The sequence below is a fragment of the Mauremys reevesii genome, linkage group 1 (assembly GCF_016161935.1).
Source record: "Mauremys reevesii isolate NIE-2019 linkage group 1, ASM1616193v1, whole genome shotgun sequence".
NCBI lineage: Eukaryota > Metazoa > Chordata > Testudines > Geoemydidae > Mauremys > Mauremys reevesii.
Genome location: NC_052623.1, coordinates 126,398,179 through 126,413,975, shown reverse-complemented (window position 1 = coordinate 126,413,975; position 15,797 = coordinate 126,398,179). Strand labels below are relative to the sequence as shown.

Below are 15,797 nucleotides of genomic sequence, written 5' to 3'. Positions count from 1 at the left end.
CTACTCTGGTACATTACTCCAGCTGGTACAGCACTTGTGTGGGATCAACCTGCGGGAAGGCTGATCAGTACTCTTTTTTTTTTTTTTTTAAATACAGCCATATTGGTGGGTTGTTTTTTTTTTTGAAGCTACTGCAATTTTATATAGTAATACATTGTACAAAAACATACAATAGTTTGTTTTTCTTAACAGCACACTTACCATGCTAGGAACCATACTGACATGGGGATTCCATGAATCTTACTTAAGATTCAAGTTAAGGATGGCCCCCGAGTCAGTTGGGCTATTAGGCCACTTAGCTCTCATATTGCTGAAATTTGACACAGTGACTTACAGGTCACCTTTAAAATGATGCTCTCAGTTCCCACACAATTTTGCCAATTTTGAAAGGCTTTTCGGAATCGGTCCTTTTGGATAATCACTTTAATCGTTTTTTTTTTGGGGGGGGGGGTTAAAACTATTTCAGGGGTTAGAACCCTCTGCTTTCACTCACTCATTTACATTAATAGCAATATTTCCACTCAGTATAATGGTAGCAGAACCAGGTGCTAAATCTATTGATAAAGTGTCAAAAATTTTGTGGAACACAGACAGCCTATTTGCTGAGTGTTCCCCATGGCACACAATTAGACCTGTTCAAAAAAAAAAATAAAATCAGAATTTGTCCTATAAGAAATTCCAACATTTGTCTTAATCCCAAAATGAGACAAAAAGTTGAAATATTACACAAAAACTGTCAATAAGTTCAGAAAATTTAGTTCTCATTTCAGACATTTCAAAATGTCACCACATTCAAAAAATTCATTGTGAAGAGTTTTCCTGTAAAAATAAAATAAAATTGTAAACTTGTGCTGAAATCAACACCACAGTTGTTTCTGATGGAAGTTTACACATTAGTTCTCAGACTCTGATGTCAAGGGACTTTTCAGACAGAGCTGGACGTAATATACTTCTGATTTCATCAGAATAAAGTTGAAAAAAGCATTACGGGAAATTTTAAGCATAGCATTTAAGGCAAGAACCTCGCTCACCTATAGGTTTGTAGTCAAAAAATCTTTACCACCCACTCTTACCCTTTCTAGATCCTGTCTCAAGTGCATGAACATCCTCATGCGGGTATGAATGCTGTCTTCTTTTGGCTGCACCAAGGCGTTTTCTTCATCCTCCTTGGGAGGAAACAATGGTTTGTTAAGGTTACTTTTCCGCTTTAATTTCCAGTAATTATAAATGAAGTCCACAGCAATTTTAGGAAGGCCCAGTTCTGCTGCAACGTCTTCCACTTTAACTAATGAGTAGAACTCCTCCTCCAGCTCTCTCAGTTTCTGAGCACGCAAACTAGTTTTCTCACTCTCTGTTTGCTTCTGGTCTGCCATGCTCTTGGGGTTCTCATCAACGTCAGGCACCGAATTCTGCTTGTTTTTGCTATGCTTTAGGCAGTACGACTTGAACTTGACCTCATCCCCATCGTCCAAAATGGCCTTCATCTCTAGGCTATGCTCAAAGGCACAGGTGACATGAAAGGCAGTGATGCAGCTTTTCACAGAGCACTATGAGTGAAACACTAGAGTCAGGCAATAGTAGCAATGAAAGGAGAAAAAGGACCAAGGAATACTTTAATTACATAAAACCCACCCCTTTAAATACACTTTTCCATGTTATACTTAAAAAAATTAGAGAGTCTTAGGTACTCCTCAGCTGAGAAACTGAATGTTAAGTTTCATCCCAAAGCAAGTCAATTCTTCCACATTAAAATCCCATAAATAATAAATGTGTTATAATAGAAACTGCAATTTAATCTTAAGTAGGGAAATTCAAATTTATAAATATTTAGTACATCTTAGATCTGAGTAGATGACAAAACCAAATCTGAGTGGAACTAGGTTATCTGGCTAACAGTTCCAGTATTTTCCGCCTCTGATTTCACAGAACCTATAATTACATCCTCTTTCAAAAGGAATGTAAGTTTAGAACTTTTCTTCTTCTGTCAGTAAGATGTTAAATTGAAGACACTTCTGTCCATCTCTGGCAATTGTCCACTTGGTAGTTAAATATCCCATAGCTTTATTCAAAGGCAGTTCTTTGTCTTGACCAGGGCACTAGCTCAGGAGTTCCCTTTTTTTTTTTTCCTGAGCCCTCTTCGGAGATTCAGGTCCATGCACACCCCCCTCTTTCTAAGAGATAGGGCAGGAGGGTGTGCCTGGTACCCAGGAGACCAAAGGCAGGAGGTGCCTTTCTTGCTCCTCCCCACACAAAGGAATTGAACAGGGCCGCACTGAAGGGCTAGGGTCAGCCAGGGAGTGGAAGACTGCATCTGGTGAGTACTGACCCAGCCCCCTCCTGACCCTGTGAGCCCTTCAATGGGCTCAGGAGGGGCAGTACTACCCAGGGACACCCTTCTGGTCCCCTGCCAGCCTCCTTAGCAGAGAAGGGTAACTGCCGGTTGGTGGCTGCTGCAGCAGCAGTGAAAGAGCAAGATGGACAAGGAGACTGGTCCCAGTAGCTGAGAAAGCCTGCACAGAGCCCTGTCCCCTTCCTCTGCTAGACAGAGCCCCCTGCTGATCTCAGCCCAGTCAGGTCCACATGCTCCCACCCCCTGATAATCACTCCCCCTCACACACACTTTGAAAGTCTCTGCTCTAGCTCAAAAGTTTCCTAATGTCCAAGACTGTTTAATGAGCTGTTGCTAAGAGCATGGCAGCTGCCATGTTTGCAAACAGTCACTGCCATTATGGAGCATTAGGAATGTGAAAAATGCTATTTAAATCCAAATTCTATTTTTCATGCTCAGACAGATAGAAGTCATTGCAGAACTGGTACATACCTGAATGCAAGCACCAGTTTTAAGTTTGCATAAGCTACAGACTAAAGCCCATCGACTTGGCGGAATGTGAGACACTTTTGTGATTGGTTCCATCCTTTCTGGGCAAGCAATGCTAACCTGCAAACAACAATAGTGCAGGAAGCATTTATCAGGACAATTTAAAAAAAAGTTCTACCTTTTAGTACATTAGTAAGAAAATAAATACCTCCAGTAAAATCAAACTACATTGCTACAGCATCTGGTAAACTGGCAAAGAAACGTGAAAAGCAGTGATAGAAAGCGGGGACTTGAAGGAGTTTAGAGCTTGGGACCCTGCAGAGTCCAGCAGGTAGGAATGCACACAGAGCTTAGCCTATGGTTCAATATTAATCTCGATCCATCCAGCACCACAATTTTGGGGTCATTCCCATCACATTACAATTATGAAATCTATATTCCTTCCTATTACTGAAATTCCTGATTTATAATCCATCTCCTTACATATATTTCTGACTATATAGCCCATTTTATAAATGCTCTAATTTTCTCTTTCATTAAGAGATTTAGGATACTTTGAAAGATGCTACTTTGAAAGATAAAACATTGTTACACTCTGGCTGAATTTGTAAAGCTACTTTAGCAGTGATTAAATTCTTTTTAACCAAGATAATACAGAAATTCTCAGAAAATTACATTAACAGGAATTTAAAAATTACTGTCCACTGATCTGAACATACACTTTGCACATACTGCATTAATTTCAATGATGTTCTCATTTCAGAACAATCACTAAGTCACTATGCAACTTTGTGAAACCAGGTAAAGTACACAGCAACTGTTAAAGATATTAAACAGAGAACAGAGAAATTCAAATCACTCAATGAAAACTGTTGCTCTGTATCTATTAATTACACTGAGGATGCACGTGCTATTTTATCAGGAAATAAGTCAAGCGTGTAAGTAAAAGGGAAGGAAAACGAAATAAGTAGTTGTCTATAAATTGTAGTGGCACCTCACAAACTAATGGCTTGCAATAGTAATGCTTCCATGTAAGTCACTCAGATGCTTGTAACATAGCAAAAAGTGCTTACTACAATCAAAGGAAGGAAAAGAATGCTATTCTTAGCTGTACATGACTTGGACAGTCCAATTTTTATAAATCATGCAAACCTCATCAGAATAACATAACTTAATACTATATTATCCCCTTAACTCAACATTAAGATGAGGCACAGTAAGCGGTAAGGATAATGATGAGAAAAAGAATGTGTAAAAAAGGTACATAAATTAGTTTTACCTCTGGAATCCAGAGGGCACAGCTCACATGTGCCCACTTGGTCCCTGTCCTAGTAGCTTTCATGGCACCTCCTCTCTTTGGACACAGGAGACACTGAGGATGTATTCCCAGAACACAAGTGCGACACAGCCAGCTGCCTTCGGGAACCTTTAAGATTCCGTAACATGCCTTGGGACAAAGGAAAATTCTCTCTGCTTCAGCGTATAGGTGAGACAATATCAGAGGCTTACATCAATGACTATTATATTTTTTAAAAATTACACTCTACAAATCTTATCCAAACACAACAACACTTTCTCTTGGATGTAATTAGTACCTCCTTATAAAAAAACACCAATCAGAATGGATACAAATTAAATGTTAAATGTAATGGGGTGGGTGGCTTTCAGAGGCAGAGAGAGCAGTTGGGTACCCAACTACCATTGAAAGCCAATAAAAGGTGGGCACTAACTGTCCTTTGTATCTTTGATAATCTCTCCATAAAAAGTTACGATTACAGTTAAAACAAAGTCAGGGGATGCAAAAGTTATGGTGCCTACAACAAATTATTTTCCCTTTTCTTTGTAAAATTTATGTTAAAATATACACAACATGTAAAACATGGTGCTGAAGGATGCTTACTTTTGCATTTGTCTTTCTACAATGGTAGCTCTGGATATTTAATCGAAATTAATTTTTAAAAAATTATATGGAAAAAAATAGCAATTTCCTGTGATTAATAATACCATTTACAATGGTTCCAGGTATATGTTTTGAAGGTCACTGAGGGTTCCCCCCATCTTCACACCTTTGTTACAGCTGTTTGGCTGGAGATTGTTTTGTGTCAGGTTGGATTACAACAACAGTGCATAACTATGTTGGTTGTATCCTGCCAACTGAAATAGCTTTTTTCCCCTAAATGGAAGCTTAGAATTTTTCAAGTATTACAGAGTGTAGCAAAAATTGTGGAAACATCTTAGAATCTTCTCTGTGTCCACCATTTCCGGCTCTGAGGAATGCATGCTTTCCAAAGTTTGAGAAATGGAAATAGATATCCTGATACTCATTTTTAATATATATATGTGCTGAAAGTCTCAAACTACTAGTTTCCACAAATGTCTGATTCCACATGGCTACTCTAAGGTCCTGTTTATTAATAGATGTTTGTCAGAAGTTTTCTACCATGTCTGCTTTAGGGTTAGCAATGTCGAAAGCCCTACTTTTAGATGGGCCAAGCTGCAGCTACGGTTTTAAAACTCAATTTATTAGAGATTCTCTGAGGAGCACTAGAGGACACAGAGCTTAAAGAAGCAGAAGCCTGTCTACACTAGGGCCCGCAACACTACTGATAGATTTTTTGTTTTTAATTTAATTCCCCCAAATGTCAACCAACCCTAAGGATTCTAGTGCCTCAAGGCACTCAATAGACTTCACAGAGTTAGTGTTTCTAGACTAATGCAATACACATGTTGACATCTCAAATTATAATCACAGAAACATCTGAAAATTCTAAGTTCACACAGCAACTCAGCTCATCTCAGGAATATCACACATACACTTAGGCATTAGATAGAACATACAGTAACAAAATAATACCTGCAAGGATGCTGAGATACAGTGGCTACGGAAAGTGAATTTTCCAATCTGGACTATTAAAGTTGTAGTAGACATTTTCCCGTTAGATAAAAATCCAGATTTTTAAAATATTCCCTTATGAGAAAGTCTATCCTTATTGTTCTGAAAAAATGCATATTCTCATGCTGGCTTTTTGACTGCAAGATTTCAGTATCAAAATTAAGCATAAGAATACAAAGAGCAGCAAAATGAGGAAGACAAAATTCTTTTGAATCTGTCAGAATACTTATAATAAGCACCAAAATCAAACTCTCTCTCAACACTGTAAACATTTAAAAAAAAAATCTGAGTGGCAAGATCAAAAAAATGTAACAGTACTTTTTAAAAAAAACTCAATAGAGGGAGCTCTTGCCTAAGAAATGATTTAGCAAGTCAGCTTTTCATTTTATGTGATATTTTAAGTTGGAATAGGAAAAGGTACAGAACGAGGCAACAAAAATTAGGGGAATGGAACAGCTTTCATATGAGGAGAGATTAATAAGACTGGGACTGTTCATCTTGGAAAAGAGACAACTAAGGAGGGGACATGAGAGAGGTCTGTAAAATCATGACTGGTGTGGAAAAAGTAAATAAGGAAGTGATATTTACTCCTTATAACACAAAAAGTAGAGGTCACCCAATGAAATTAATAGGCAGGTTTAAAACAAACAAAAGGAAGCAATGCTTCCCACAATGCACAGTCAACCTGTGGAACTCTTTGCCAGAGGATGCTGTGAAGGCCAAGTTTGTAACAGGATTCAGAAAAGAACTAGGTAAGTTCCTGCAGGTCCATCAATGGCTATTAGCCAGGACAGTCCGGGATGGTGTCCCTAACCTCTATTTGCCAGAAGCTGGGAATGATGATTACCTGTTCTGTTCATTCCCTCTGGGGCACCTGGCATTGGCCACTGTCAGAAGACAGGATACTGGGCTAGATGGACCTTTGGTCTGACCCTGTATGGCCATTCTTATGTTAAGTTCACACTTAGATTTTTACTGCTACTACGACTCAGTTTACAACAGCTTTAGTAGCTTAAGTCCAATTTCAAATTCCTTTGATTCAGCATTTTCTAGTTAATGCCTTCATTTCCTACTCTGGGAAGCCTAAACTAAGTGAAGGTCTATACTTAAAGCTGCATTGGCACAGCTGAAGCGCTTTAGTGAAGACGCTACTACACCAATGGGAGAGCATCTCCCATCGGCATTGTTAAGCCACCTCCCTGAGAGGCGGTAGCTATGTTTGCTGTAGATATAGCACTGTCTACACTGGGAGTTAGGTTGATATAACTGCATCGCCCTGTGTGATGCAGTTATACCAATGTAAGTGTGTAGTGTAGACCTGGGGTAAGAAAAACTGACTTTTTGAAAAGTGACTTTAGGTTTTTTTGTTAATGCAATAAACTAAAGAAACTGTTACATTTTTCTTTGTGCTATCTAGACGGGTAAACTACAAAAGATGCTATATTACACCACTGGAGTCTGTGAATGTGGTGACTAACAAAGTCAATGCATTCACTCAGAGCTTTGCTAAGTTAGAGGTACCAAAAAAAAAATAAACCACCACAAAAAAAAATAAAAAACACACTGGGGAAAAAACTTGATAACAGTTACTAGGCTAATCCCACTAACACTAATGTCCAGCACAACAATGAATGATTTTAAGAGGCCTATGTAAGTTATGTTCACTGAGTGTTCAATTATAATTGTCACAAAATATGAAAAGTCTTAGTCTAATTTCAAAAAAATTTACAGCATCATCTTTTCCAAAGAAGGACTCTGTAGAAATCAGAACCCTGCAGTCTGTTCTACGAGTAGGAATCCCTGTATTTATGTGGTGCCCCACTGAACTCATCCAGTTTCAAGATCAAATTAATGTTTGCAATGTCATAATAAGAAATATCCCTGGCTAACAGGCACCTGGAACAAGCTTGCTAACACTTTTGAAAAAATCAGTCCACTTACTTTAGGTGCCTAAATTTGGCTTAGATGCCCCGCTTTAAGCAGTCAGGTTCTGGCCCCAATTACCTGGCCAAACAAGGATGGAAAACCCCAGTCAGTTCCTTAATGAAGGCTCTATAGTTCTTAGCATCTTTCTACCTTCAAAGCACCTTAAAATACTAATTCATCCTTACAATATACCTCTGACGTTGGAAACTATCATTTTAAAGATGGGGAAAAGAATTTGCGCTGGGCCACAGAGAAGTGCTTGCCAGAGCTGGGATTAGACCTGCATTCCCCCTGTCCTCAGACCACATGACTTCGATATTCATTGTGCTAGACAGCATAATCAAGTCTATTTGTAGGAATACAAAAGTCGACCTTCAAGCAGTAGCAATCTCCATGCCTAGAAGATCTTAAAAGCCCTCCAAACGGCTATTTAAAGCTCGTTCAAATTACACACCCAGAAACAAACAATTTCAACATCTCTAACACAAACCTGATGGACACAAACATTACACTTGTCACAAAACACCATATCATTCCCATCTTCACTGTCAGGGGACCGGCACACGTCACAGATCACATTTTCATCGTATTCTATGCCCAGCCCTTCCTCAGTTTCAATAGCATGGTTCATATTCTCATGACATTGCCGTTCCAGGACTTCTACTGTCTTCTCCATTGTGTTCTCATCAAGGGGCCCACATCCTGCAAGAGGGGAAGGGATTAGAATGCATATACAATCTATGAGTAAAGATAGGACACAGGAAAACACAAAAGAGAAATACACTTCTATCAACTAATAAAGGAAACAGAGCCCACTTTTTCATCTTTATGTAAATCCTGACACAAAATGTTTATTTACAAAATGTTTATTCTCCACTAGTTACATTTGGTTTAATAAAGTTCACTGGCTAACTTCAAAACTACAACAAAATAATAAACAAACCAAATCTTGGAGAAAAAGCTGAACTACAGTAACTTTTCTTTAAGACCACAACTAGAGCAACATGTGGAAGAGAAACCGCAACAATGCCATGTGGTACACTGTACTTTTCAAAAAAAGTCATTTGCTCCCAAGAGTAATTTTCTATCAAAGAAAATTTATATCTTGCTATAAAATCTCACAAAATATTCCAAAACCAACACATCTAGTATACTGCCAGAGTGATTAGCATGATGGCTGGGAAAAATTCATTTTTAATAAAATGGTAAATGAATACGCTATCAAGCAGTTATGTACAAATCTGGGTTTTGTCCATATCACCCTGTCTTCATTCACATTCTTCCTTAAACAACAAACACACTTGGTCCACTCAGATTAATGTAAATCCACTGTAAGAGAAGCCTGTTTTAAAAGGCTCTGCCATGCTAAGATCACATTGTCACAACATCCTGAGTGTTTTGTATTTAGAATGCAAGCTCCAGGAGGCAGAGACTGTCTCTTCCTCAAAGTCAAACTACAAGTACACATTTTGTAGAGATACTGTGCATATTTATAAGGAATGAAAATACAAGCTTTTTTCTTATACACAAGGGGAATTTCAAGTTTTAGGGACTTAAAAAATGGTTTCTAACCCACTTGATATTTGTTTTGAGTCTGCAAAAGCTGCATGTAATCATGAAGGATATGAAGAAAAAAGTTCTTAGCCACAATTTGTAAATCTTTCAAATTAAGCTAATGTAGCAAATGACTTCTGTAAACGCTTTCTTGACAGAATTCTAAAGTTATTTTTCCCTAACATTTTTCTTCTAAACTCATCTCTACAAATACCCAAGACCATTTACTGAATTCCCAACATTTTTAATAATTAAATTGTATTGTAAAGTTACCCATTTCTGTAAGTTCCTCATTTAATTCTTGAAGCCAAAAGATATCCATGTCATCCAAGTCATAGCGACACACAGATTCTGCCAGTTCTAGAATATTGATGTAACCAGGTTCTGTAGGCTCTTGGCTGGAACAATGGATGTACTTCCTAGGTCGCGTATACAGTACTTCCTTCACCTTTTCTGCTACAACCCTAAATGTAAAATTAAGAGAAATGGCATGGTTAGCTATAATTCTGCAAGATGTTAAGTGTCTGGTATCAGGTGCAAAATGCCCTCCGTTTCCATTGACATCCAATGGCTCAATGACTGACAAGAGCACCAGGGTGGTGGTTTTGCAATGAAAAAGTCTGTTCTGGAACTCTGTTAAGGTCACTAGCTAACAAGTGGAGTTTTGGTTCCTACTGAGCCCTCATGAACTAGAGGATTGGTTATCAGAAAGTCTTTAGATCGTACCGTATTGACCAGACAACTCATGTTTCAAGACTACTTTGTAAATGTCGCTTCCATACATGAAAAGTTATTGGAAAAAAAAAAAGAGCAAGATTCATTCTGTATGTTGAATAGTTTTCTAAATTATATAATACTGTATATATTTATATAAATTATATAATACAGTGGGATAGCTCAGTGGTTTGAGCATTGGCCTGCTAAACCCAGGGTTGTGAGTTCAATCCTTGAGGAGGCCACTTAGGAATCTGGGGCAAAAATCAGTATTTGGTCCTGCTAATGAAGGCAGGGGGTTGGACTCGATAACCTTTCAAGGTCCTTTCCAGTTCTAGGAGATTGGTATATCTCCAATTTTTTTTTTAATATGGTCTTAATTTGAAATCAAAATCAATTTTAATTTTTAATTAAATTTTGAAATTTGACAAACATATGCCTTCAACTGGACCATTTTGGAATTGTTTATGAAATTGTAGAATACATTATTGAAATTTTATGTACTTCTCCTTTGTTCAAGCCTTCTTCTAAACTGTAATATTAAGTCTTCATGACAATTAGACTGATTGATAATCTAGCAGATAACTGGTCTTTCAATAGAATTTTGTTTGGCAATGGAAGGGGGAGAAAACAGATGCATGCTCCACATTTTAGATAAATAGTTCCTATTTATATTTTTTCAAACGACACCTTATAAAAGCCAATGCTTATAGTATTATTTTGGGTATGTAAGAAGAATTCTGTTGCTAAGTGGACACTGAAGGAGAAAGAACATAGCTAAAATAACCAGGTAGCGAGGGAGAATGTTGACCTATGGGTCCTTTAGTCCCACCAGATGCTTCAGTAATGAAGCCCTTTGTCCCACTGTAAAGTGCCTTATGTGAAAGGAAAAACTAATCTTAGACACAAAGTCAGTTTCTCTCTGTATTTAATGCAAGAGGGTCTACACATGAAAGGGCTGCAGTGGGAAACTGAACACTTCCATATGTGAAATGCATTGTGCTTGGTAGACTTAGGCAAGCCAAAAGAAGAACATTTTTGTGAAAGGAGGAGAGTACATTTATGTGGTAGTCTAGCAAATTATCAAAATAGATATTTGGGTTATTTCTCTGAACTCTGATGACCGACAATTCTTATTGGGCAACGTGAGTTACCAGTGTTTGCACAAGTACTGTTTTCCTGCCCTTTCTGTTGCTTCTCCTCCTCAGGGTACGTCTACACTACGGGACTATTCCGAATTTGCATAAACCGGTTTTGTAAAACAGATTTTATAAAATCGAGTGTGCGTGGCCACACTAAACACATTAAATCGGTGGTGTGCGTCCACGGTCCGAGGCTAGCGTCGATTTCTGGAGCATTGCACTGTGGGTAGCTACTCCGTAGCTATCCCATAGTTCCCGCAGCCTCCCCCGCCTCCCCTCCCCCGCCCCTTTGAATTTCCGGGTTGAGAAATTCATTGTCGCAGGTGGTTCTGGGTAAATGTCGTCAGTCACTCCTTCCGCTGGGAAAGCAACGGCAGACAAGCATTTCATGCCTTTTTTCCCTGGATTGCCCTGGCAGATGCCATAGCATGGCAATCATGGAGCCTGTGTAGCCTTTTGTGACTGTCACCGTATGTGGACTAGATGCCGCTCACAGAGGCGATTCAGCAGCGCTACACAGCAGCATGCTTTTGCTTTTGCATGATAGCAGGGATGGTTATCAGCCATATTGCACCATCTACCATACCATAAATTGGTAATAAGATGATTGTGGCTACCAGTCCTTTTGCACTGTTCCATTTGCTGCTGTCATAAGTGCCCCTGGCTGCTCTTAGCCAGGGGCGCAAAAGCCAAAATTGGGAATGACTCCCTGAGTCAATCCCTCCTTTTTGGTATCTAAAAATAGAATCAGTCCTGCCTAGAATATGGGCAAGTCCCCTAGAATATGGGCAAGTCCCCTAGTCCTGCCTAGAATATGGGCAAGTGTACTAGAGAACCACTGTATCAGAGAACCAGAGAGCACAGCTGCTCTGTGTCAGATCCTGCAGAAATTATGAGCTGTATGCTATTCACAGGGGGTGCTCCTGCAACAACCCCACCTGTTGATTCCGTTCTTCCCTCAGCCTTCCATAGCATTGTCCCCCCACTTGTGTGATGAAGTAATAAAGAATGCAGGAATAAGACACAGTGATTTGTTAGTGAGATATGAGTGGAAGGCAGCCTCCAGCTGCTATGATAGTCCAGACAGGACAGTAAGGAGTGTGTAGGAGAGGAGCCCAGCATCCCTCTGCTAGTTCAGGGGCACTTGAATCTTTTCTTTACACATGAAGGGTGGGGGCTGATGGAGCTCAGCCCCCTGTTTCTATGACGATGATGGTTATCAGCCATATTGCACCATCTACCATGAAAAATTAGGACCAGGCACCCTTGATCGACCTAACAGATGCTGGTCATCATGGTTACCAGTCCTTTTGCACTGCCCCTTTTGCCAATAGGCTGATGATGAGGACGGGTACCAGTCGTATTGCACCATCAGCCACCCATGGCGGGGCGAAGCAAGGATGTTGGTGTTGAGTGCTGCAGCATCGGGTCTATCTGCAGCATTCAGTAAAGATAGGGTGACATGTTAAAGAGTCAAGAGAGGATTGTTTTCCCTTTCACTTCTGGGGTGGGTAGGGGGGTGCGTAAATTGCCGAGCTATGCCCTGACCCACCGCGGACACTGTGTTTGACCCTAGAAGCATTTGGAGCTCAGCCAAGAATGCAAATACTTTACGGCGACTGCAGGACCTGAGGTCTAGCTTGAGTCCTCCAGTCCATTAGCGTCCAATTGATTCTTGGGCTTTCAGTTACGTTTGTCACGCAGCAGTGCGCTGAGCCCTGCTATGGCGTCTGTCTGGAGATTTTTAAAAATGATTTTGAATTTCGTCTTCTGTAACGGAGCGCTGATAGAACAGATTTGCCTGCCCTTACAGCGATCACATCCGCATGGTCCATGCGGGAGCTCTTTCTTTATTTTGATTTTTAACTGCATCGCCACCCGTGCTGATCGGAGCTCCACGCTAGGCAAACAGGAAATATTCAAAAGTTCGCGGGGCTTTTCCTGTCTACCTGGCCACTGCATCCGAGCTCAGATTGCTGTCCAGAGCGGTCAGTGGTGCACTGTGGGATAGCTCCCGGAGGCCAATACCGTCGATCAGCGTCCACACTAACCCTAATCCGATATGTTAATACCGATACTAGCGTTACTCCTCTCGTTAATGAGGAGTACAGAAACCGGTTTAAAGAGCCATTAAAATCGATATATGGTGCCTCCTAGTGTGGACGGTTGTGGCGTTAAATCGGTTTTACGCTCGTAAAACCGATTTAAACGCCTAGTGTAGACCAGGCCTCAGTGTGCTGTTTCTTTCCCCCCTCCTCCTTTTTCTAGAAACTGCTATGGTATAATAGCTCCAGTTAGGAGTGGGGGGTTTTTTTGTTTTGTTTTTTTACATTTCTGTACTCGCAAAAGCCCTAGCTAAATACAGTTATACCAAGATAAACTATGTTGTCAAAAGCACTTGTTTAGCACAGGAGCAAGTATAAACTATACTAGTAAAAGCATTTTTCTGGTAGTATAGACCAGCGGTCCCCAACCTTTTTGGCACCAGGGACCGGTTTCGTAGAAAAAAAAATTTCCGCGGACCTGTGGGATGGTTTTCGGACGATTCAAGCGCATTACATTTATTTTTGTACTTTTATTTCTATTATTATTGTAATATATAATGAAATAATTATACAACTGACCATAATGCAGAATTAGTGGGAGCCCTGAGCTTGTTTCCCTGCAACTAGACGGTCCCATCTGGGGGTGATGGGAGACAGTGACACCCGAAGTGTGTTGCTTATGTCCAGTCTACTCCGTAATCTCGTTTTGGTTGCTATCACTGCAGAAGACCCTGCTTCACAAAGATAGGATGTTGAAAATGGAAGTAAGCTTTTCAGTGCTTTTGTGGAAATCTCAGGATATTCCGCCTTGACTTTAATCCAGAACGTATGGAGATTTGAAGTCGTCTCAAACATACTTTTAAGGCCACCGTCATTTGTGATCTCAAGCAGTTGATCCTCTTCTAGCACGGATAAAGTCGATTCACCTGGCTTATTCACAAATGGGTCGCGGATCCATTCCTTCCCAGTTTGGGGGTCTTTTGTGGTTGGGAAGTAATGCTCAAACTCTTTTGAAAGCTGAGATAGGTGATCATGCACCAGCTGGGAAAAAGGCGGCCCTGGCTCAGTCTCTTTCAAAATCTCTGCTAATGTTTGAAACATGTCAAAAATCCCAATGTTCACTCGTCGCCCCCAAAATTCTAGTTTGGCTTTGAATGCAGCCACTTTATCTGCCGACTTGAACACAGTTGTCGTTTTCCCCTGAAGTGACAGATCGAGTCCGTTGAGCAGTTGAATATGTCACACAAGTAAGCAAGTTTTATGACCCATTCTGTGTCACTGAAGTGCGCTGCCCGTGGTGACTGTTTTTCTAAAAGAAATCTCTGGAGCGGCTCTCGTAACTCAAAAACTCTGGCCAGTGATCTACCTTTAGAAAGCCATCTCACTTCTGTGTATAAGAGAAGACGTATGTGCTCTGCGTCCATCTCCTCACAGAGCTGCGCGAACAGATGTGAGTTAAGGGCATGTACTTTAATGTGGTTGATAATTTTAATCACATCCTGCAAAACTTTGTTAAGTTCAGATGACATTTTTCGGCTAGCTAGCATTTCTCTATGGATGACAGTGCGTAGACTCACATTCAGAAGCGACCTCCTTGACCCGAGTAGTGAAACCAGAAAGCCGCCCAGTCATGGCAGCTGCTCCGTCCGTGCATATAGAGACACAAAATGACCAATTCAGTTTTCCTGACATGTAATCATTCAAAGACTTGAATAGTTCTGCAGCTGTGGTGTTGGTTGGCAACAAAAGTGCACATAACATATCCTCATGCACATCCTCCTGAAAAATATATCGCACAAAAACAAGCATTGTTGCCTTGTTGTCAACATCGGTAGACTCGTCAACCTGGATTGCGTACCACGGTGACTCATTCACCCTCTCTAACAATTGTGCCTCAATATCCTCTGCTATTTCATCAATTCGTCTAGTTATGGTGCTAGCCGAAAGAGGAACACGTGCCACCTTTTGAACTACAGCCTCTCCTAAAAGTTCACGACAAATGTCCTTAGCAGCAGGCAGGATCAACTCTTCACCAATAGTAAAGGGCTTCTTAGCTTTAGCAATGCGGTTAGCCACTAAGAATGATGCTTTCAGTGCAGACACATTTGATGAAGTGGTGGCCTTCAGTAATTGCTTCTGTTCTTCGTGTTCACGTTTTTTTCTTTTGAAAAACTCCAAAGGCTTGTCTTTTAATGCAGGGTGCTTGGTCTCCATGTGACGAAGCAATTTTGAAGGTTTCATGGCTTCGTTGGATAGCCGGTCACCACATATTATACAAAGCGGGCGTGGAGAATGTGAGTCACCTGTTGCAATGAACCCGTAATTTAAGTAGGACTCTTGGTATTTTCTTTTAAATGCAGCTTTCTTTTTGTTGGCCGTCTTAGAGTCTTCTGCTGTCTCATCATTGGGTCTTTCCCCCTTTTCAAAGAAGCTTTGCAGCGACGTTTGTTTTTTACTCATTTTGGCCAGGGTTAGCTTGTGGGCTTACCAAAACTGTGCGGGAAAGAGGCACGGATGGAAGTGGTAAATAAAATAATGGGCGGGCCACGTGCGGACTAATATAAGTGTCGGATTCTGACTTAAAGCCTGCCACCAGATGCAGCTGTACAATTGAAGTACATCAACTCACTTGCCACTATAAAGCCTGCCACCAGATGCAGCTTAATTGTCACTTGCCACTCACTGATAGGGTTCTGATATTAATC

The 15,797-nt window shown here is 40.4% G+C and overlaps 1 protein-coding gene across 5 annotated transcripts in view; it reads right to left on the bottom strand.

Annotated features, from left to right (window-relative positions):
- The window catches only part of JADE3 (jade family PHD finger 3), an 87,781-nt gene that overhangs the window by 2,805 nt on the left and 69,179 nt on the right, over positions 1-15,797 (bottom strand). For 4 of the 5 annotated variants that reach the window (XM_039482978.1, XM_039483003.1, XM_039482984.1 and 1 more), the window contains exons 5-9: positions 9,465-9,655; positions 8,128-8,339; positions 4,098-4,265; positions 2,822-2,938; positions 1,074-1,547 (exon numbers count right to left, since the gene is read on the bottom strand). In XM_039482978.1, coding sequence (XP_039338912.1) covers positions 1,074-1,547; positions 2,822-2,938; positions 4,098-4,265; positions 8,128-8,339; positions 9,465-9,655 — 1,162 coding nt within the window. The remainder of the gene's footprint in view (positions 1-1,073; positions 1,548-2,821; positions 2,939-4,097; positions 4,266-8,127; positions 8,340-9,464; positions 9,656-15,797) is intronic. The other variant, XM_039482993.1, reaches the window with a different exon arrangement.